At 41.7% G+C, this 24,104-nt stretch overlaps 3 protein-coding genes across 3 annotated transcripts; 2 read left to right on the plus strand and 1 right to left on the minus strand.

Moving 5' to 3' along the window:
• The first annotated feature begins 551 nt into the window (after positions 1–551).
• On the plus strand, positions 552–13,143 carry LOC131239345 (uncharacterized). Its single transcript, XM_058237013.1, has 2 exons — positions 552–1,232; positions 11,941–13,143. Exons 1-2 carry the CDS (start codon positions 729–731, stop codon positions 12,622–12,624), a joined length of 1,188 nt encoding a protein of 395 aa, XP_058092996.1. The 5' UTR covers positions 552–728; the 3' UTR covers positions 12,625–13,143.
• Positions 13,144–14,231: 1,088 nt separating this feature from the next.
• LOC131239346 (pentatricopeptide repeat-containing protein At3g26782, mitochondrial) lies at positions 14,232–17,013 on the plus strand. Its single transcript, XM_058237014.1, has 2 exons — positions 14,232–15,332; positions 15,791–17,013. Exons 1-2 carry the CDS (start codon positions 14,397–14,399, stop codon positions 16,832–16,834), a joined length of 1,980 nt encoding a protein of 659 aa, XP_058092997.1. The 5' UTR covers positions 14,232–14,396; the 3' UTR covers positions 16,835–17,013.
• A 613-nt stretch (positions 17,014–17,626) lies between these two features.
• LOC131239347 (protein NETWORKED 3C-like) lies at positions 17,627–20,519 on the minus strand. Its single transcript, XM_058237015.1, has one exon. The coding sequence runs from the start codon at positions 18,683–18,685 to the stop codon at positions 17,873–17,875; it is 813 nt and encodes a 270-aa protein (XP_058092998.1). The 5' UTR covers positions 18,686–20,519; the 3' UTR covers positions 17,627–17,872.
• Positions 20,520–24,104: the final 3,585 nt, after the last annotated feature.

Here is a 24,104-nt window from a genome sequence, read left to right on the forward strand (position 1 = left end):
CGTGGTAGACGCATGGGGAACTCTTTCACACTCCGCCCATACACGGACCGGAATCCTCTGCGTAAAACACGCCAGCTTTTTGGGGCCACCATATTGTGCATGGCAAATCCACTCCGTCAATCAGGTTTCTCCTCGATTCTAGGATGTTGAAAAAATCAGCCAAATCCACACATCAAGTGGGCCACACCACAGGGAACGGTGAGGATGGGACGCCAACTATAGGTTGGTGTGTGCAGTCATCTAGCTGTTTATCTCTCATCAAACCCGTTAATCGTGTATGAATCGGCAGATAAAAGGAAAATAAAAAAAATTATCCTGATCCAAAACTCAGGTGGGCCACAACGTTTGAATTTAGTGGTTTTGGCCGCAATTTTACAGTGTTTCATTTCGTGTGACCCACATGAGTTTTTTTATGAGGATGATTTTCCTGTGTGTACTGTTAAACATTAGGGTGAACACCTGATGGACGGATTGGATTTCACATATACAACATGGTGGGCCCAAAGAGCGCGTAAAAGTGGTGATGTAGACGATTCTGGTCCTTCCAACACTGCGACCATTCACACTCGACGGGAGAGAGTTAGATCTCATTTCCAGAAAACGAAATGAAATTTCCAATCCAAGACATCTCAGATTCCTCGTCTCCCCTCCCAATCGATGAAGGTTAATCCGTAAATTCGCTCAACTCTCCAGGGCTTTTTCGTAATTTCACAACACCCCAGCGGGAAATGGGCTCTGCTCAATCCTCCCAAGAGCTCGAAGAAGACGAAGAAGAAGAAGAAGAAGAAGAAGGGACTTCTAACAGAGATTCAAACGCATCTTCCAAGAAAGTTCTAGAACAAGCCCCAGAGATCCTCCCGTGCCACGCGTCAGCATCTCCTCTCTCCCCTCAGCTCTCCTCCCTCGGCACTCCTCGCCTCGGTCCGTCCATCAAGGTCTGGGACCCATACAACCTCCTTTCCCCTCAGCAGCAGCACCTTTCCGATTCCGTCGACTGCGACCGGGCGGCCACAACAACGGTAGAGGTCTTCTTGATCAGTCACGGGGAGTGCGGGATCGCCCTGCGGCCTGATTTGGTTCCCGGGCGCTGGCCCACTGCGGGGCTCACAGCAGACGGGAAGCGGCAGGCGCGGGCGCTCGCAGTTTTCCTCAACTCGCAGGGGGTGAGGTTCAGCGTCGTGTATTCGTCACCATTGGATCGGGCGCGGGCCACCGCTTCTTTCGTCTGTCAGGTGATTTCGATTCTTCCAGGATGTTGAAGCGTCTGCATTTTTATCTTGTTCCATTTATCTCAGTGGATTTGATTGTTGGCAGTGGTTTCAATTGATTTTGTTTGAGATCTTAACAGGGAATTGGGATTGTTTTGGATTAGGCTTTCATCAAAGAATTTAGAGTTATTGGAAAAAAAAAATGTAATTGGCGTATGTAATGTAACTTAGGTTGAATTTTCAAATCCCATTCTGAACAGTGTCGGGATTCCCGCATCATGGAGATGGGTGTGCACCAACACTCAGTGCACACCTTGTCCACATTCCCAAATCTTACATGCACAAAGAATTTTCAGAAGCAATGTAGATGCAGTGGAATACTTATTTCTGCTTCGCCCTGAATAATCTAAGGGAAACTATTTAGTACTAATATTTAAGTTAGGTATTAAGCTCTCAATCTTGGTGCACATCGGAATGTGCTTGAGACAGGGACCATTCATCTATTAGGTGCTACTGTGGATGGCCCATAGACAAAATGCCAGATCTGATGATTGTAGACACCGATAGGAAGACATTTTGCCCTTTGAATGGTGACTAGTTGGTTGGAATTTTTATTTTTTAAAAAAGATTTTACAGCCCAATTATAACCCTAAAAAATCATCGAAGCAATGGCTTACCTGACCCCTGCAAGTTTCGGGGTATGTCCTGTCCGTGTAGAGCTCAATGTATGAAAGTCAAGATCTCACATTGTGTACTGGGATTTCATTCTTGATAACAACTAGATATTAGCATTTAGCACCAGATATGTTGAATGAAATTTCTTTTCTTCTTTATTTATTTATTTTTTATGTGGGTGCCACTCTGACCAAACTGGATAGGAATACTCAAATTTGGTTTACTTGCTTTTCCTGTGATTTATTTTTGTTCAGTCAAGCTAGCTGTAGTAGTTTTGTTAAACTATCAAGTCCTCAAGTTAGGGGTAATTAGCTGCATTAAACTCTACGTGTAAGACGCTAAGGCCTTGTTTGGTGGACACCTAAAAACGAGTTCATCTCATTTTAGTGAACAGTAATTTTTATTAGAGATCAATATCTCTAGTACATAATTACTGTTAACTAAAATGAGATGAACTCATTTTTAGGTGTATACCAAACAAGGCCTAAGACTATTTATTGAGATGTTTTATTTGATGTCCCTGTCTGATTTATTGTGATGCTCTCCACCAAACTAATAGGAAAGATCCCATCTAAATTCTCTGGACTAAAACTGCATGACTGGTATCCATTAATGTATAGGGAAAGGTTTTCAAACATGCATTGTGTTTTCAGACATGGTATGGCAGTACTTATGATCCAGTCATTGAGTTCTATTGTTGATGTTTTTTCTTAATTTTAAGGTTGATTTTTTTTTTTTCTAGGCCTCATTATGTTTCTTTGAATTTGAGAAGTGGAAGTACATCAGTTTCAGTGTGGACTTTGCTATTATGTTACTTCTGCTATCTCAGGCCATTTATGTTGGGACCATCTGACTTCATTATCGAAGATAATCGTAGATTGTCTGTTGCTTGAGGATCTTGTTGTGGATGTATATTTATTATAGTTTGGTTAGAAATCTCATGTACAACCCTCACCACTAGCACCACCAAAAGGGGAGAGAAAAAAGTGGGCCACCACCGCAGATGTTGTGTTCTGTGACTTCAGTAACTTATATGGCTACCTCATTAACCATAAATAGACATTCCACATAGTTGCTTAAGATTCATTAAAGCTCATATGGTTGTGATTTTATGCAGTTCCTGGTGTGTTCAATCCAGGTTGCCAGGTAAAAGGGTGTGGATTTTGAAGGCTCCCCTCTAATAAGAGATGAGGGAGGGAGGGATTCTACTCTTGGTTGTATGTCACATTCCTTGACTGATCCAATCCTTAGTTGTTCGAAAACAAAGAGTTGACAGCCAATATTGGAAAGATATGAAAATAATACCAGTATCCTAGAAGAGTAAATGATCCACGATTGGTTGTGTTACTCTTGTTAAATCAATTCTATGAATGCTTACTTACATGATTGGTGGACGAAGACAAGTTAGGGGGACTTTCTTTGGAACGGGGGAGAGCATACTCTAAAAGCAAAGGAGGGGTGAGTAGGGTTGTACACGAACCGGGCTAGCCCGGTTAACTTGCTCGACGGCCCGACCCGAAACTGAGTTCGGGTCGGGACGGGCCATTTTCTTCAGCCCAAAACTGAGTTCGGGCCGAGTTCGGATAGGTCCCAGTTCGGCCCAACTCAGCTCGACCCGACCCGACTTGGTCGAGTGGTGTGTGTGTGTGTGTGTGTGTATCCAAAACCCTACCCGTCCCTTTCCCCTTTACCCTTCTGGGATAGTTCACTGCCCATCTTTGAAGTGACAGTGATTCATCCACCTCACAAACGTATAACTTGAACGACATAGATTCATCCAAATACAAAAAAAGAATTATAATGTCCTGACTAGTTAGATTTTTTGTGGAGTCTATAATTCAACTATCTAAACCGTTGATCGAGGGCCTTGTAATGGGACGCGGATTACCTGCCAAAGCCATTCTCATGAACTTGCTGTAAGGTCCGAAACTGGCCCGAACTCGCCCGATTGCTGACCGGGCCAAGTTCGGCCAAACATGTTGGCCCAGTGACCGGGCCAGGCCGGGTTGAGCCCAATTCGACTCGGATCGACCCGTGTACACCCCTAGGGGTGAGGATCAAAAGGCTTGGGAGAAGCTAACTTGGGCTTATTGGGGAAGTGGCTTCAGAGATTTGGTGGGGAGCAAGGTGGTTTTTGGAGGGTTGTGGATGGAATGAAACTCAAGAGGGAAGGTGGGAGGTTAGTCAAGTTAGTTGGGGCGGTTCAGGGGTTTGGCGAGCTTTAAGTTGGCTATGTTCTGGTTTTTGAGAGAGGGCTTGGGTTTAGGATTAAATTATAGAAAGATATTTGGCTCAAGGTTGCCCAGATCGCAGGCAATTCTGCTATGTGGTACGAGAGCCCGAATACTTCCTCCAATACATGTATGCTAGGGATAGGATCATATGGTTGCTCGAGTACACACACAAAGTATATGCAACATCGTTCTTTTTGTGCATTGATACTATAATTTATATATGAAATAATGATCACCATTATATACCCCACAATATCATATTATATGCATTCGATTGCATAAATCAAAGTATCTACATTCCAAATATAAATGTACATTACAATTTAATCAATGCTAAGAGTGTAGTGATCCAGATCACAAGTGACCCATAATTTGGATCACGTAATTGGAAACGGATAACATAGGCGATTGACAATTTAACTACTTTGGGACACTTGGAGGTTGACCTTGCTAGCTATTCTTTAGTCTATTTGGAGGGGAAGGAAGGTGTTTCTAGGATGAAGCTGCCAAAGAGGGGGATGTTGTTTTCAAAGTCAAGAATCTTGTTGTGAAATGGGCTTCTCGTATAAATTCATTATAAGACTGTAAGTTTTCCTTTTTGCTTAGGATGTAATTCTTTGTGCCTTTTTGGCACCCTTTTAATAAAGTGATTAGTTAATCTTCGAAAAAAAAAATTTTGGTTTGGTGGATCGGTCTTAGAATATTCAAAGTATGGCTTCTATACCTTGATCGCGGCCAAAGAGGGGGAAGTTGTTTTCAAAGTCAAGATTCTTGTTGTGGAATGCGCTTCTGGTATAAATTCATTATAAGACTATAATTTTTCCTTCAGGATGTAATCCTTTGCGCCTTTTTGGCGCCCTTTTAATAAAGCGATTAGTCAATCTCCAAAAATAAAATAAAATTTGGCTCAGTTGATCAATCTTAGAATTTTTAGAGGATGGCTTCTATACCTTCTTAGTGGATTGATGGTTGTATACTTTGAGAGAGTGATGTTGGGGATCGCGAGGTGGTGTGGTACCCTTCTTTTGGGTGGATTCTAGTTTATTGTTGACTTAATAACAAGGTTAGAGAAAATCTTTTATTTTGTGGATGGCAGGCACTGTGGGGTTTAGACGTGGGAAGGCATGGAACGACCCCATCCTGGTTGAATTTCAAACTTTCACATAGGTGGCCATAACAAACAAGATTCTTATTCTTGATAACCTAACTTTCACATAGGTGGCCATAACAAACAAGATTTTTATTCTTGATAACCTAAGAAAGTGGATGAGGCTTTCCCAAACATGTGCTTGTTTTTTTTTTCACACGCACACGCACCCCACACACTCACGCTAGTGGAATTTCACCACCTATGGATACTCGAACCCTTGACCGGGTGTTGAAACTCCAAAGAGTCTACCACCCGAGCAAGAGTAAGGATCCCAAACATGTGCTTGTTGTCTCATAGATGAAACTATGGACCACTTGTTTCTCCATTGTTTGGTGGCAAGATTGATTTGGAACCATTTCTCTTTCTAACTTTTTGGGATGACCTGGACGATTAATGGGACCCTCACGGAGTTGATCCAAGGACAGTCAGCTGGTCGGTTTCAATCAAGTGCAAAGTGCTTTGGAGTATGTTGCCATATGTTATCTTGTGGGGCCTCTAGAAAGAAAGAAATGGTAGAATCTTTGAATAAGTTTGCCCAGGTAGATCTGATTAAAAGGAAGATTACCTCCTTGTCTATCTGCTGGACTATTATTAGGCTGAGTTTCAGGGACCTCATTTTTTAATTTTCTTCGAGATTGGAAAGCGGGATCAAAGGGGAGAGCAGGAGAAAGCCAAAGCCTAATGGGAATCACCTCCTCGACACTTCCTTGAGTTCAATTCCAATGGATGCTTCATGGGGTTCCTAGGGATAAGTTGTGGTTGACATTGTATTGGGGAATGATTTTGGGGAGGTCGTGATGGCTTTATGCAGGCCTTGTGGCGAGTTAGGGCGAAGAAGGCTACATTGATTTCTCTGAGAGAAGGGCTGCGAATTGTATCATTGTCTGGCTCCAAAAAGCTGATCGTTGAAGGGGTTGCTCAGACTGTCTTTTGTGGGTCTCCTCTATTATTTCTAGCTGTCGGGCTCACTTCTTGTGTTTTGGAGATTAAATCCATTTTGGCCCCTATAGGAGTTTCATGCTCTTGTATTTCGAAGGATGTCGTGATCCAAAGGGCTTCTTTGGGGGGGGGGGGGGGGCGCAGATGAGAGGGTTGCTCAAGATAGGTCGATCCTGTGTGTCCACTGGCAACAAATAAATGGCATCTGGTCATTGCCCTTTTATTCTCAGTTAAATCGCTGTATAACCTGCTCCATAGTAATCCAGCTGCCAAGGATGTTCAAGTGACTAGTAACTTACGGAAATATTCGGTTCCTCCTAAGATGGTATGTTTTGGTTGGTTGGTTGGAAAGAAGAAGATCCTTACGGTTGATCATTTGAGAAAAAAGGGGGATGCCGTTAGTCAATATCTGTTTATGTTGTATGAAGAATGAAGAATCGGTCGATCACCTTCTCGTTCATTGCCCTTTTATTGCTAGAATTTGGTCAGACTTTTGCTCGTGCTTCAGAATCAGTTGGTGCCTCACTGGTTCGGCGGATAAACTTCTATCAGCTTGGCATGGGGTCAGTATAGGAAAGAAAAGGACGCGACTTTGGAGGATGGCTATTCTTGCAGTCTGGTGGTCTGTTTGGGAAGAAAGAAATGGGAGATGCTTTAGGGATACTTCAAATTCTGTAGAGGTCGTTGTTTCCAAGGCTAAGTGTCTTCTGATAGAATGGGCTGTTAATGTAGTCTTGTGGAGTTTAGTAGAGTCTGCTTTCTCAGCAGACTCTCTCTCCTTCTATGTATTTTGTTTTTGTTCTCTGAATTCAAAAATCGTTATCTTTCAAAAAACAAAAAACAAATAAATGGTATCAACCCTAAAGCTTGTATTGGCAAATGTGTCACAATCAATCTGGACTGACCAACTAATAAGCCATATCAAGGATGTCAGCCAATGTTCAGCTAGTGGATGTTTCTGATGTACCATTCATGGACCCTTTTAAGCACATTTACAAACTCCTCTTGACTAGCCAAAAATGGTTGATGGATTGGAGAACTGGGAGTTCTTATTAGTTGGGGCCTTACTCCTAGTGTCAGTTTGGGGGATAGCTGAAAGAATTCCAACTTGTCTTTTTCGTAAAATTATAAAGGTGATTTTGATGGAATGATTTTTGGACAACATTGTTTTTATTTCCTGAAAAACAGACCAATGGTCTAGATTCAATGTACAGTTGTGCCTACCTGAAGAGTGGAGTGGCCTGATTCTTGGGTTGAGGGATCGCTCATGGTAGGAGCCACCTGACAAATCATTCATATTGTTTCTAGGTGTACCACATTGGCATATGTGCAGTGGTGCCTGTTTGGCAGCCAACAATGTTTTTATTTTTATTTTTTAAATGAAAAGGAAGTTTTGGGTCAGTCCAGGAAATAATTCTTGGGTCAATCATCCACTTCTCCCAGAAATAATTTTGCTAGCGAGTTATTCAAATACAGAAACTGAAAACTAAATTTTGCTGTACTTTATGGAAATAATAATTTTTTGGCTGTCCTCTCTACGTGGGCCCTAAAGAGTTCAAAGGTCTCTCAGTAACTGATTTTGAGAGGAACTAGATCCCATTTATACTGATAAGAAAAGTACATTTACATTCCACTGGAAATCAGACGCCTTGGAACCTCTATTCCATAGGTATAAAATTAGCCATATGGGTTACTAACATGGGATTTCCATCATAGGTGGTGTTGTGAGATACCATAAAGGAATGATTGGACTCATCTTCTTTGGCACAACAGGTGTTGGTGACTCATTTGATCCACATTGGGACCTTAGTTGCCGGATCCTTCTAACCAGGTGTTACTCCCGCTTAGAATCACACTCCGGGCTCATGTTGTAGCTCTGGCTTCATAGCTATTTATGCTTGATAACATTTTGAATCAGACGCTTCCTCACATATGCACCCAAATATGTTGCTGCTTCATGCTTCGTGCAAGAATTTCTTCAAGGGGCCTTTAATTGTTGACTGTTGAGGGTGACTATTGAAACATGACTGGATTGGCTGTTGACAAGTGCAAAACCCTGTGGAGATTGTATTCTATTTTCAACTATGTCAAAGGCTAAGCCTATTGTGCTTAGCAGGCTCATCCAGTTTTGGATACTCTAGACCGTAACTGTTTGCAAATTCCCTCCACGGGTAGCACGGTAGCTGGTATAAGGTGCAGGGTGGGGTGTGACTGTGTTGGCATGTGAGTGGGGTTTATTAAAGGCATATCAGTTGGCTTCCTACTATTTTGAGCAGTTGACTACTCAAGTGTGACCATCCATGTTCGCTGTGTTTCATACTAAGTGGGATGCCTCACAATGCCCCTCCATGGGCCTCTTTTCCTGGCTTGTCCTTTTAGGGGTTTGTGTAATAGTTGGCTTGGAGTCAATACTGGTGGGCAGTGTTGTTAATGTGAGTCTTTGCCATGGCTGGTTCCAGAGGCCAGTTGGGAAAGATTGTTGTTTCTTGAGCATCCAATTGTAAAACTGTTTGGCCATTTTACTAGTTAAAAGCTGACCTCAAATCACTGGGAGAAGCCTAAGATCATGATAATGATCAAAGACAAATCCTCTGCCCTTCATATTCGTTTCTATTGGATATATTAGCATAGAAAGGTGTGCATGGATCATTATGTGTGGGAAACATTTATCCATTGTCTTAATGGATATTTTCTACTTCTCTTTCCTCCTTATAAATTGATGATTTGTTGCTGATAAAAGAAGTTATGAACTTCCAAATTCCAATTGGCAGCTGTGGCAAATCCAAGAGGAAGTCCGCTGATTGGACACTCCAGATCCATCTTGAAAGTGAACCAATCAAGTGTTTGTAGGGTTAATACCAGCTACTAAAGGGTAATTGTCACAAAAATGTCTCAAACCTTCACTGTTTCAAGCAAGCATTCCAAGAAAAGGATTGCAGCTGAGTCTAGAAGTACAGGCTCTGCTACGCTGAGACAATTAAATGAACACACTTTTAGAGGCGTGACCATCCAGGCTCCAAGGTCTCTTACAGTCAGAGTGTTATTTACATTTTCTCTAGCCCAGTTCTCTGTGAAAGAACCAAACATGTGGTGGTTGACTCCCACAATGCCTTTGCATGATAGAAATAACGACACAAGGAATTATGATGATGATGATTATAAAAGCAATTTCGATGATCCTAACTCTTTAGTTTGTAGCAGATGATGATGACAATGAAATCGAATTTGATTCCTAACCCTTTGGTTGGTAGCGGATGTAGTTCCAAAAGCAAATGGGCCTCCAAAAATGACATTGTTTCGATGTCTTAATCCTTTAATTGCTAGTGGACAAATATACACTAAAAGACAAAACAGTAGGTGCTCACAGTCACTGAGAACAGCTAACCCTTCAGTTGGTAGGAGATGATGAAAGTGAATTCAAATTGTAACCCTTAAGTTGGTAGTGGATGTAGTTGCAAAAGCAAATGGGCCACCAAAAATCACACCGTTTTGATATCCTAACCCTTTACTTGGTAGTGGATAAATATACTCTAAAAGACAAAAATTAGTAGCTGCTTGCGTTCATTGAGAAGAGCTTCATAATTAGATGGATAGATAGTCCAATTAAATCATTTTTTTATTAGAATCAATAAATTGTGGAAGCCATGGTATGCCTGGTTCAAATCAATATATATATGTGCCACATGTAGTACACTTCCAGAGGCATTGGATGAGCTCCCTTATCAACCGCCTTCTAGTGAATCAAACATCAAAAATCTGGTGGCTGATGGATTCAGCCAACACCAAAGCACAGAGAACTATTCCAGACTGGATTTTTCCTTATTGCTAATAGTTACTACTGAATGTTCAAGTTATTTAAGTGGTGGTGGCTTTTGGGTGCACTAAAAGAGGCTTCCTGGTGGAGGGTAGCAGTACAGAAATATGGGGCAGCTAAACCCAGACATTTATCATTGGGGCGGGGGCGATGATTTCTGTTAGATGGCTTCAAGCTCTAAGTCAAAAATGGCAAATCCATTCTCTTCTTGGAGGATGAGTGGCTTGGCAGCTGTCTTATGGCTGTTGAGTTTCCAAGATTATATAGATTGATGTGCAAAAGGCATACCTCTGTGGAAAGCTTCAATCCCCTCCAAGGGTGTCAGCATTTATGTGGCTTGCAATAGGTAGAAAATCTTAACAGTGGACAAGCTTCTGCGCTGTGGAATGGCCCTCCCAAATAGGTGCTTTATGTGCAAAGAAAGCAGAAAGAACAGTCCCCAGTTGCTCCTGCATCGTCCGATAGCATCTGAAATTTGGAATTTCTTCCTTACTGACTTTAAAATCTCTTAGCCTAGCAGTTTTATGATGGAGGGACATTTCATCAGTTGGGGCAGCAGCCCATTCAGAGGGAAGAGGAAGATCATATGGAACATTGTGTGTTTCGGCATTATCTGGGATGTCTGGAAAGACGGGAATAACATAATCTTCAAGGACATCTACATTCCCATCAAAGCACTTATAGACTAAATTAAAGAATCAATCACTGAATGGGCCTCATGATCACCAAGTTAGGCAGGATGACAACTTCAGACATCGGCAATGAATAGTCCAGTCTAATCACTTCCCAAATAAATAAATAAAAATAGTCCAGTCTTTTTGCGTATTTTGTGGGAACATTATCCAGTTTTAAACAATGTTTAAACTGACAATCCCTGAATTGGCCATGTTGTACTTTTTGCTTACCTGATGATATTATGGATTCTTTTTGCCCACTTTGTTGGTAGCAGGTTGACAAGGCAGGAATTCATACGCGGCATATGAGAAATGCTATTATGTAGCTCATGCTGTGTAAGTTACTAAGTTCTATGCAGCTCCAGCTTCAAGCTACAATATGGAAACATATATGGTTATCGAGGCTGTTGATCCAGTGGGCTGCTGTGTAGATAGGCTATAGACCAAATGCCATAGCGCGACTATGAACATCCACTTTCGTGAGTAGTTGCTGGTTGAATGTGGACTGTTGCTCTGTTTTGAGCTAACCATTCCTTTTATGGCAACTGTTTGGATGGCGACCAGTCGACCACAGTCCATGTGGTGACTCACTTTGGCACATCTGTGATGGGGGAGCTGCATAAAACTTCTGTAACAGGAGTTATGTAATAGCATTTCTCACAGAATATAGAGCTTTGTGACTTTGCACACACCTCTACACACAATCACATGTGGCAACCTGGCTCTGGCAGGTGTTTGTGTTTGACATCGGAGCCATGCATTAGGTCACTCCCACCATGTAAATGATCTGGCCCATGGATCAGGTCTGCCCATTCATCATGTGTGTGATAAATGTACTTTGGATGTGGGCAGTGGACTATTCTTTTTAAACTCACATTGATTTTTTACACGTGTAATCCAAAAATGAGATGCTTGGCAAGATATATGGGCCATATCATCAGTGGGCCCCACCCAATGAATGCTCCAGTTCCCACCACAAATGCTTGGTTTGCATGTGTGGCCACGTACCAGTGCATGTCGTCTTATGAGAACTCGTGAAATATAATATACTGGGTAGATTCTTTAAGCGTTTCTGTATCAGTACATCAGAAATTTCTTTTCTATCCAACTGATAAATAATGTTTAGTTCTGAAACTCAGAGACACATGACAACTAATGCTCTGAATCTTCTCTATTGAAGTTCACGATCCTTTTTTATTTACTGGATTTGAGTTGAACCAACCGATATACACGTCAAATTTTACAGGAACTGAATTTTTCCGAGGATCAAATACAATCCTCAGACACACTTCTGGAGATGAGCCAGGGTCAGTGGGAGGGTTGCCTCAGATCAGAAATATACACCCCTGAAATGGTCAGCTTCATCGATCGAACCCAGCCTGATTTCTCTGCACCATCAGGAGAATCACTCAGGCAGGTGGAGTTCCGAATGATGGAATTCCTCAACAACACAGTCTTGAGGCTGCCCGAAAAGCTGCATCAGAACGAAGCCAAGGGACTTTCACGCCACAACTCCCAGAATCTAGCCAACTCAGTTCAAGACCGAGACGGCCCCACTCACCTGCAATGGGATTTACTTCACAGGCAAAGGCAGGGGCTTCAAAGGAAGAAGTCCGGTAAGAGCAGGCTGCAGTTTGTGACGAGAGGGGATAACGAGATGGAAGACGAATTCTCCCCTCGAGAAGAAACCAACCATAGGCACCTTCATGAAGTAAACGCCCGGGCCTCGTCATCCTCTACCATCTCTATAGGGATTTTCACTCATGCGACGCCGATCAAGTGTCTCCTCACGGGTGTGCTCGGGTGCAGTCCGTTGATGTCGCACCGGATCTGTATAGACGATTCTTCTACAACAGTTTTGCAGCATTCATTGAGAACAGGGTGGCAGATAAAGAGGTTGAATGATACTGCCCATCTCAGGCTTCTCTAGGCAAAGACGGGAGAACTAGAGAAGCCTGAAGAGGATGCTATTTTTGGATACCATGGCTCGATTTACAATTCATCTGAATTATTGGGATCATTGATTGGTTTCACCTGGCAGATCTCCATAGTCCGCATCGTCCTTCCAGCCAATATTCCAGTGCTTAAAGAGGCCAGCAACTGATCCATAGAGGCCATATCGGCCGGTAAAATGTGTCATTTAACCAGAAATGGGCTGATTCCTGACTTGGGTCACCCTTTTTCTTTCAGAAAGAGACGATTTTATTGGAGCGCTCGTGATGCAAGTTTCAAACAGTCATCAATAAGGTCTTTCAGGATCAAAGGGATAGAGAAAGCTATGGAATTCGAGACAGGTCTTGTTTGGTGTATGTATTTTCAAGCTCCAACTCCTGAAAAAAAGAAAAAAAAGAAAAAAAAAAAGATGCAGGAATTGGGAGCTGTTGTTTTCATGTGATTCTTTCTTTTGTTGTGGCATTTCTATAGAACTGATCAACTGAAGATGTTTTTTTATTTCTTCTTTCTTCTTTTTCTTTTTTAACTTATTTTTGCACCTTTGGTAAATAACTTCAAATGCCATTTCTCCCTGTTGGAGGAATGTGGGTGGTTTGAATTGATATTTGAGAACAGTTGCAGGTTGCTTTAGAGGTAATAAGAAGAATTAAGGAGGGAAATCCTGTCGTTTTTTCCTTTTTAAATCTAATTATTTCCTGTTTTTGGGCCTTTAGTGATACAACAGATTCAAGCGGGAGAAGTGGATTTGGACCAACGGACCACATGTGCCGATGCGGCATTCATGTCCATGATCCATGCTGTTCATCAGACGGTGGTGCCTGACAGTGACATGCATGCTTCTAAAACATGCCGAGTCAACTCAAAAAGCTCAGCTGAATCAACTTGAATGGGTGAGATTTTGAGAAACTCGGTCCTGGGTCTGACTCAGTCCCGTCTTGGGAAGAGTTGTCCCAGCATGTGGATGTGTGTCCATGATCTGAGCTGTTCATCAGACAGGGCCGAACGAGATGCAGGGTACCTATTTTCACTGAAGGTGGGACTGTTGTTACATTTGTGGCCCACCGGATGAGGAGACCACCATCTCCAATGAATGATGAGCGGCTCAGATCTCACAGGCGTGCCTCTCAATAGCACTTGTGAACCGTCGGTCCTGTAGGTGGGGCTCCTTGCATGAGGTACATGACATGAGCATGCCATGTAAGGTCATGGGCCTCATGACATTGGAATGGCATGTCACGGTGGTTGTGCTGCACTCTCACGCACGTGAGCCATCAGCCGCGTGTTTGCACTCTGCACCGTTCAATTTGCTGATGCATATGATTTAGTACCCGTGAAGGCGATTTAATGGGCCACACCATGGATAGGGATTACCTAGGAAAGTGCCTAGGTGGAAAGATCTCAACCCTTCAACAGAGTGGCCCACGCAATCAACCATCAAGTAGGGCTGTGAATCGGCCAGGCTTGTTATTGGGCTTTAGGGCTGGCCCACTGGGCTTATGAGGACGTATTGGGTTGGGCCTTGAGGATCAGGCCCATTGAAAGCCCCTCCCTCGGTAAACATTGGGATATTCCCAATGTGATGGATTTTCTAACCATTCCCTAATCCGTAGCAGGTCCTATCAGATCAACGGTCCAGATCAGTCGGCCACGTCCCCCACACGTGCGGATCCCTCTTTACTGATGAGAGAGAAGGTGGGATATAATTCAGATAAAAAAACAGAAAAAACGGCAAAATCACAAATCAAATGAATGAAGATCTTTCTTCCCTCCAATTTCTATTCTCCTTCTCCAAACTTCTTCTTCAAAACAGTATTCTCTACAAAATCAAATCCAAACCTTTCTGCCTTTTTCTCCAAATGCGTCGACAAAACCAGCATTTCCTCCTGGAATTCCGCCATTGCGGACCTCGCCCGCAGTGGTTCCCCTGTCGAATCCCTCCTCGCCTTCTCCTCCCTCCGCTCCCTCCCTCTCTCTCCGAACCACTCCACCTTTCCTCCTGCCATCAAATCCGCCACTGCTCTCTCCGACCTCCGCTCCGGTGGCCAGCTCCACCACCTCGCGCTTGTCTCCGGGGTCCAATCGGATGTCTTTGTGTCATCAGCGCTCGTGGATATGTATGCCAAATGCGGTGAATTGGGGGATGCACGGAAGGTGTTCGATGAGATGCCGCACAGGAATGTCGTGTCCTGGACGTCGATGATTGTCGGTTATGTTCAGAATGGTGCTGCCCGTGAGGCGGTTTTGCTGTTTAAGGATTTTTTGGTGGATGAGGGGGAGAGAGATAGGGCAGTTGAGATGGATGGGGTTGCAGTGGTGGCGGTTCTCTCGGCTTGTTCGAGGGTTTTGGAGAGGCAGGCGACAAGAGGGGTTCATGGATTTTTGGTGAAGAGGGGGTTTGAGGGGGAGTTGGGGGTGGGGAATACGTTGATGGATGCTTATGCAAAGTGTGGGGAGTTGGGCATTGCAAGGAAGGTGTTTGATGGGATGGGTGAGAAGGATGTGGTGTCTTGGAATTCATTGATTGCACTGTATGCGCAGAATGGGCTGTCAGCGGAGGCGATAGATCTGTTTGCGCAAATGTTAAAGGATGGAGATGTCAGCTACAATGCAGTGACGCTGTCAGCTGTGTTGTTGGCATGTGCGCATTCAGGGGCATTGCAGCTTGGGAAGTGCATACACAATCAGGTGAGATTTCTAGAAGTTTGGAAGGATATTTGGTTGTCAAGGGTGTTTTTATCTTTTTACCATTTCTAATCTTTTATTTTTAATTTATCAAATAAAGCTTATGTTAATGATCACAAAAAGAAAAATCTGAATTGAGATGTTAGTTTTGGTGTTTCATATAGAAATGCTATTTACAAACACTGTTTCTGATGCACCCCTGTTCTCAAATTTATTTATTTATTTTGTCAAGAATTGATTGGTTCTTCTGCAATATCTAGGCCACCAAACATGCCTCAAAACCAGAAACATGATAACAGGGATCCTGTTAGTGATTTAAATGAAATGAGTGTTGCATCCAAACCTGTGTAACTAATCTAGATTTTAAAAAAATTAAAGTCTTTCCACAGTTATCTTTCCTGAAAAATATTTTAATTTTGTTTTATTGTTCTAATCATAACAACAATACAAAATTTCTGAAGGTAATCAGGATGGGTCTGGAGGAGAATGTTTTTGTGGCTACATCAATTATCGACATGTACTGCAAGTGCGGTAGAGTAAAGATGGCAAAGGGAGCATTCAATCGCATGAAGGAGAAGAACGTGAAGACATGGACTGCCATGGTTGCCGGATATGGTATGCATGGTCGAGGCAAAGAAGCTCTGCAAGTGTTCTGTGAGATGCAAAGGGCAGGTATACCACCTAACTACATAACCTTTGTATCCGTCCTTGCTGCTTGTAGCCATGCAGGACTGGTCAAAGAAGGCTGGTATTGGTTAAATGCCATGAGCAAAGATTTTGGGATTGATCCAGGGGTTGAGCATTATGGTTGCATGGTTGATCTCCTTGGGCGGGCTGGTTGTCTCAATGAGGCCTACAATCTGATCAAGGGAATGAAAGTAACACCTGATTTTGTGGTTTGGGGAGCTCTTCTTGGTGCTTGTAGAATTCATAAAAATGTGGAGCTTGGGGAGATTTCTGCGAAGAAATTGTTCGAGTTGGATCCAAAAAATTGTGGGTACTATGTTTTGCTTTCAAATATCTATGCGGATGCTGGAAGGTGGAATGATGTGGAGAGAATGAGAGTTTTAATGAAAAACAGAGGTCTGGTTAAGCCTCCTGGATACAGTTTGGTAGAGCTGAAGGGTAAGATTCATGTGTTTCTAGTTGGAGATAGGGTGCATCCTCAGCATGAAAAGATTTACGATTATTTGGAAATTTTAGCTGTTAAGATGCAGGAAGCTGGCTACGTGCCCGATACAACATCGGTTCTTCATGATATTGACCAAGAAGAGAAGGAAACGATTCTCCGTGTTCACAGTGAGAAGCTTGCAGTCGCCTTTGGGATCATAAACACGGTCACAGGGACGACAATCCAGGTCATCAAGAATCTTAGAGTTTGCGGCGATTGTCATAATGCGATCAAGTTGATTGCCAAGATTGTTGATCGAGAGATTGTAGTCAGGGATTCAAACCGGTTTCATCATTTCAAAGATGGGTCCTGTTCATGTGGGGATTACTGGTGAGATGATGTGAAGAATCGCCCGGATTGATTCTAACTGTTATTTATTGGAAACCATTAGTTTGGGCTGGTGAAGGAATACAACCATATAATGCCAGCTCTACAGATGGCATCAGAGTGCTAATGCCGAGAGCACTTAGATTTCAATTTTTTCATTTCCAAGATGGGTTATCTGTGATGATTTTTTATTTTTTATTTTTAAGTAACATCTGAATCAATTTTAACTTCAATTTGCACAAGCCCATCAGTTTCCAATGTTGTACTCATTGGGGTAGAAGATCCAAGTGTAAAATGGTAACCCAAAAGATATGAATAGAGAACAGTGCAGAGGTGCTTGATTGAAGTTTCTTCATTTCTTATACAACAGATAGCATCAGTGCACAACACATTTGTTGATTGTTCTTCATTTCCTATGTCAGTGAAGATACAAATAGTTGGTTCTATGAATCTATAGAGCCTTGTCTTATTTTTGTCTTGATAGTGGCCTTTGGTGCCAATCCAAGCTGATTATAGAAGCTCAGCACTGAAGGTTCTAAGAGTCTATGCTTATTTGGTGCTGACAGTGACTCACTCATTGCGATTCAGACCACTGCAACAAATTCAAATATATCACTTGATAAAGCGTAGAAGAGATTGGAGAAGTGAGATAATTCTCCATGAAAGAGATACGTGCTTCTGATCAGACCACACATCAAGACATGGGTGCTTCTCCATCAATCAGATATTTGCTGATCAGACGACCCACATCAAGACATGAACTTTCTCCATTAATTGGGTGTTTGTACTCGAGACAGCATACATAAAGACATACAGGTACTTTAGTTTATGTTGGAATAAGCTACATTGGTGCAATTCTTTATAATACATTTTGCAATATTTCACCCATCTCAAGATCAAAATGCATAACATGTCGATACTGAAGAAGAAAAAGAGAAAGAAGACCATGAAATCAGTGATGTTTATTTGCTCTTGCAAGGCAACATTCAGTGTGCTGAATATATATGCATATGCCCATAAAAAAGTTGAAGCTTGTTGTATATAATCACGGCCCACCTCTACGAAACTTCCCCAAAATAAGCCCCTTCAATCTCAACATCTGAGATGGGCTTTGCTTGGCAGGAACCTTGGAGTAATTCAGATTCTTCTGCAGAGCCTTATTCTCATCCATCAGCTTGTCGATCTGCAAACGGAGATCTTTAACGACTTCTCTCTTCTCTTCATTCCCCCGAACCAGCTCTTGGAAGAGCATCGATATGTTAAAACTCATCTCAGACAACCTGCTCCCTTCCTCTAACAAGCCATGCAATTCAAATTCTGTTTCAATGTTCAATGGTCTTGAATTTTGAACTTTCAGTTTATCAGTATTAGAGTCTGGTCCATCTTTATTATTTAAGATCAAGCCAATGGATGATTTATTCAAGAAGTCCAAATTCAGGATGCATGCATCGCCTCCAGGACTAGGATCTTCGACTATGGATTCAGGATTTGAGTGGGGAAGCTCTAGGCTATAATCATTGTCATTCCTGTTCAGTTTTTCACCAGTGCTTTGGAGATCTTGGGCTTGTTTTAGGGAGTCTGATGAAGTTGACGAACTCGATTGAGCTGCTTGCATGAATTCTGATTTCAGCCGGTGGTAGCGCTCTGCCAAAGATCTGTATGATCTGTAGAAATCTTCAACCAGTTTTACAAGCTCTGGTCTTTTCTTGTAATACGTTTCAGCTCGTTGAGCAAAAGAATCGCCATCATCTTGTATCAGTGTTAGCATGGCCTTTGTTTTCTGATCTATATCTGCAGATAACAACAGATTACATGAAGTGGCATGCTTCAACATCAACAGGAAAAAAAACATATTCATGTATATTTCTTTTTATGATGATATTGATGACAACCTTTATCTATAGCTGCTCATTATCATCTGAATTTGGGCCCCACTGGCACATGGAGAGAGTTTAGGACATGTTTGGATACGAGGGATCAAGAAAAAACAGAAATTATATGCCATTGATGAGACAGCAGTGGCTGTTTGGATATATGAAAAAACATAAATTCCACAAAATAATCATTAGCCTTATCTACAGTATCAGTTGGGATAAAATAAAATAAAATCCAGAGATGGTTAGGATCTTAAATAATCATTAAAATGTTACATATTAGAAAATCCTAACCACCAATCTTGGGCATTTCTAGCATTCAATCGGACCGTCTTTTAACCATACATCTGGAAACTACAAGTTGGAAGGCTAGGAATGAACCCTATGGTGGTGGAAAATTTTGGACCATGTGGTGAAGGTGTGGAGCCTAACAGACCAATGATCAGGATTACTTAACTACAGGACCCACCCTTCATTCATGGACACCATGCATATAATACCTCATCAAAGGAATATAACCGGATTTCTACCTCAAGAATTCCTCTGGAATTCTGATTTTACCAAGCCATGTCCATTTTAGGGTGAATTCTGACATCCAAACAGTATTGTAACCCACCATGATGATATAGATGAACTAAAAATCAAGGCGATACAATCATCAGGTGGGCCACACCATAAAAAAAAAATATAGGCCAGCTAAAAATATCAAAACTTCATGCGAAGCCCATCTGATGATTGGATACGCCTGATTTTTGGCCCACATGCATTCCACAATTCTCAAATTCACCACTTTTTAAGGGGAAAAAAAAGGGTTATTTTGGTCATTCTCACGTAAAATCAGAATTTCTGATGGTAGTTCACCACCGCTCTAGAAATGATGAATGGTGGGTGGTGACACTCCAACCATGAACATTGTATAGTTGTGGGGCAATCCATACCGTCCAAATCACTGACCCAATTGTGGATGAAGCGTAACAAAACAGCTGCACTGCCAAGATGTTAATAACCATCTGATTTTGCACTTGGAATTTGTACCACTCACTATTTTGCTTTTAACCAACCATTTGATCACACCATCAATTGGATGCATGGTTGTCAGAATTCTGGAGATATGAATTATCCACAATGTGGCCCACAAGTTGGACGGTTTGGATTAAGCACCTGATTTAAGGAGAAAGAAAGAAACCTGATAAAGTAGACTCGAGCCATTGAGAGTGGGTGGGACTATTATGGCTATCCCACCACCATGAATAAGAAGCAACCTTGCTATTCTCCATCTCTCCCATTTCAGAAGAGAAACGCCTTCAAAAACAAATCATACAAACCCCTCTACACAGAATCTTACTTCTTCATGGATTCCTCCTCCCTCTCTTCTTCTTTAAATAGCCCTTTTTTGAATTCAAATGTCATTCTAGCTCTGTAACTGATTATTCCCGTTGATTGGAGCTTGATTTTCTCTGTCTTTATGGTCTGCTACAATACGTCCCTATGTAGTGGATAGGATACATCAGACTATGGCCGTTTTATCTGGGCCATCTCTTAACAATCCAAACCGTTTATGGGGTGGACCTCATCGTGGATGGATTATCCAGGAAAAAAGAATCTTTAATGGAAATATCTAAACCCTTTGATCGTTTCATTCTTTCAATTTGAATATTGACCGTAGCTGTAAATGTTGTTTTGTGAGCCAAGTTTTTGAATCTTATAAATCAATGTTTTTGAGTCGACCAACATAAGCTGTAAATATCGTCAGATTAACGGTTTGGATCATTCAAAATGACCCCAGATCCACGGCTATAATCCCGATGTATCTTTTGATAGTACTTAGAGACATGGTCACAATTCACAAGCCTCTCTATCTCTTTTCTCTCACCGGGTTTGCTACGTACACAAACGCTACTTATGCATCGCACGTGGCAACCTGGCTAGCATGTGGGACATCTGATCTGTGGAAAGGTGACCCCAACCTTGAAGATGAATATGCAGTAACATCAGGGTGACTTATTCATCAGGTGGGCCACACGCGTACACTGAAACATAGTGGATAGTTTGCCAGTTCTATTTGAACCGTCCATTTTTTTTCTTATAGGGATGGCCCATATGATAGGTGGGTCATCCTATTTTTGCATATATTCATCTTCTCCGTGAGGGAACCCTATGTAACGGTCAGATTTCCCATAGCCAGTTTGGCACGTGCTGAGTACAAAGATGCGTGTGGGGCCAGCAAACATCTACTTTGTCAAGATCCTTCTACAAGGCACCGTTACTCCCATCTTTTTGGAGATCATCCATTTGCCATAAAGAGATATGGTGGCTTTATCTTCTAAATCTGGGTTCCTATTTCAATGATCCAGACCGTTAACATGATGGGCCATGACTTCCATGGCGATTGATGAAAACAACAACTCCTACATTGAAATATTTAACTCTAAACTTATAGCGGAACACCATAAATGGTCAAACAAATTTGGTGATCATGCCTGCCCATCTAGACCGTTCAGAAGGTGGGACACTTCTTGGATTGCCTATGGCCCGAAAATGGTAATGCGTTTGATGATCCTAACCACTCGATCTTCTGTTGCCTAATCTTCTATGGCTATAAATAATCCCTACTGTGTTTCTGTAAATTTGGAAATTAGAATATTTTATTGATGACAGTTTTGGAAGGTGGCCCATCTGAGACGTGGGAAATCAATTGAGTGGTCCAGATCAATGATCACATGCATAGATTGTGCGATGGATGGGACTGATGCTCTCGAATCTACACTATCCAACTGTTATAGGCCACTACTCGGATGTAACTATCAATCAGTAGCCTAAATGTGTCCCTCTCAAGAAGGATCTTCAAGAGGGCCGTTGATTGGAGGTTTGAGGCTATTTGATTGATATGAATTTGATGCTGGCCATGTCTTGGACGGTCCGGATGGATGAAAATGTCATGGTGGTGAACTTGAACAAAGTTCAACATCGTGGTGAACGTTATAAAAACCTTGCGTATAGGGGTGTCAATGGGCCGGGCTCGGGCCTCAAAAGTCTGAATGTTGAATAGGGCCGGCCCGAAATAGTTCAAAATCCGGGCCGATACCTACCCCAGGCCTGGCCCTTTGATAGCCCTACCTGCGTAATTTGCTCATTTTGAAATTCAATTTGCAACTATTAGGGCGGGGCCATGTGTTGCATTCACAACATCCAACCCATCCATCGTGATTTTTATCCTGACCCTTCATATGGGCTGGATAAAGGGTCTGAACGGTTTGGATTCTACATATCCAACACGGTATTTCCCCACTCTTGATAAACGGTTGTGCTCCCTCTCAACACGTTCCATTTTTATGGCCTACATGAGTTTTGAATCCGACTGATTTATTAGGGCTGGAGGTTTGCTGAGGTAACGCATGAGCCTTACATGCTGACCACTACCGAAGGTGATTGGCCCTTGAATGGTTTTTAAAAAATAGATAGTTTTAGACGTTATATCTGAAATTTATTATTATTATTATTAGTATTATTATTATTATAAAGCGTAAGAGGAACTGGTAATGAAAATACCCCATGATGATCATTTTCAGTATCTTACGCATGTAATTTACGAAAGTAGAGAGATTGAGAAAGATGGTGCTCATATAATTAAAGCTGAGCCTGGAGTTTTTCGTCTTGGATCCATGCCAATCAAACTAAATGAGAGATTTTTTAGGATAGATCTGACAACAGTCATGCTTTTGAATAAGATGTCTGTAGGATGAATATAGAAATGAGAATGCTGAGATGGACGATTAGAATTAGAGCTGAATGCATGCAAGGGAATTTAGGAGTAAGACTATTAGATCCTAAGATTAGGAGAAATACACTTAAATGGTTTGGACATGTGTAGCGAAGACCAAGAACTGTGCTGATTAGGTGTTCATTAGTTTAAGTTGTCCAAACAAGCATAGAGAAGAAGCAAAAGGAAGTGAGTGGAGAAAAGATCTTGTAACATATGGTTTATGTTAATATATGGTCTTGATAGAGGGGATGAATAGCAGAATATGTTTCATTTAGCTAAAACCCCAATTAGTTGAAATAATCCTGAAGATTAGTAGTGCTGGCAGGCACATAGAGAGAGGAAATGGCATGCAGATGGTGGGAGAGAGGAAAGGTGAAGGCAGTTGTTCAAACTAGATATTCTTTTGACGAGCCATCCTGTGCTAGTTCATTGTCACTTTTAAAGATGGTCATAACACTACAAACTCACAAATGGCATATTTTACAGCAATCCATTTTCATCATCATCTAAGACTATTGGTTGGGGTACACTGCATGAATCTTATTCCACCATTTCACTCTATCAATGTCAGATTTTCAGCTAAACCATAGGTATAAAGTCTTTCTTAGCACCTCCATCTGTCTTTTTTGTCTTTTCTATCCAAACCATCAAAATTGAGGGCCCCAAGTTTGGAGAATAACCTAACAATTGCCACAAAAAGAAAAAAAAAACATTCAACGTCCACTTGTTTCCTTGGGACATGGACCACTCACTATTTTACTTTTAACCATCCATTTAATAGCCATCAATTGGAGTACCATTAAAAATGGCTCAATTACTATTATTTAAGAGCGATGCTTCATCCACATGTGACTCAAGATTTGGATGGTGTTGATAGCTGTACATTGCCCCATCATAAGGATTTGCATTCTAGATATTTAGAGATTCCAACGTATTCAAGTCTGGTAAGAGGGCTACCCCGACCCATTGTCCACTCAAACGGCAGCTACTTGACCCGTTGCACTTGTACAGTATTCAAATCAAATCGGATTTAATCAAAATAGTCTTGTGGTATTGTTAAATGCCTCAAAAATCAAAAGGTTTAAATAAATGCCTTAACTAACCTCCTAACACCTTTTTTATGAAAAAATTGGGATGAAATTATCCAAACTTGGATGTTAGTGCGTGTATGGACCTTCTTTTTCTTCCTTTGTTGTTTCCGAGGACCTTTTCTTCTTTCTTTTCAAGCATGTCTTTTAGGGATCCATCATCACCCTCTCTAATTATATTTTCTGGCGTACAGTCACCACCATTAATTTCTTCAATGAATAGGCACCACCAACAACTTATACGGCTTAAAAATTAGTATTGTTTTTGCTCCGACAACCATATTTCTTAGAGATAATAAGTTTTTGATAGGTGGAAGGCATCTTAAATGAATTTTTAATTTTTAAATTTTTTTTTTTTTGCATTGTAGTACTTTTTTAGAGACAAAAGCCATTTTTTATTGTAAATAGATAGAGAATGATGGCCATGGTTGTTGTCATGAGGAGAATTGATCGTCAAAGGGAATTTGAGGTAGAGATAGATGGTTGTGGTTGTCATGTGGAAGATAATGAAGGTGATGGAACTTGATTTTTATAATGTACTAACTTGGAAGA

This window comes from Magnolia sinica, chromosome 3 (genome assembly GCF_029962835.1).
Source record: "Magnolia sinica isolate HGM2019 chromosome 3, MsV1, whole genome shotgun sequence".
Lineage (NCBI taxonomy): Eukaryota > Viridiplantae > Streptophyta > Magnoliopsida > Magnoliales > Magnoliaceae > Magnolia > Magnolia sinica.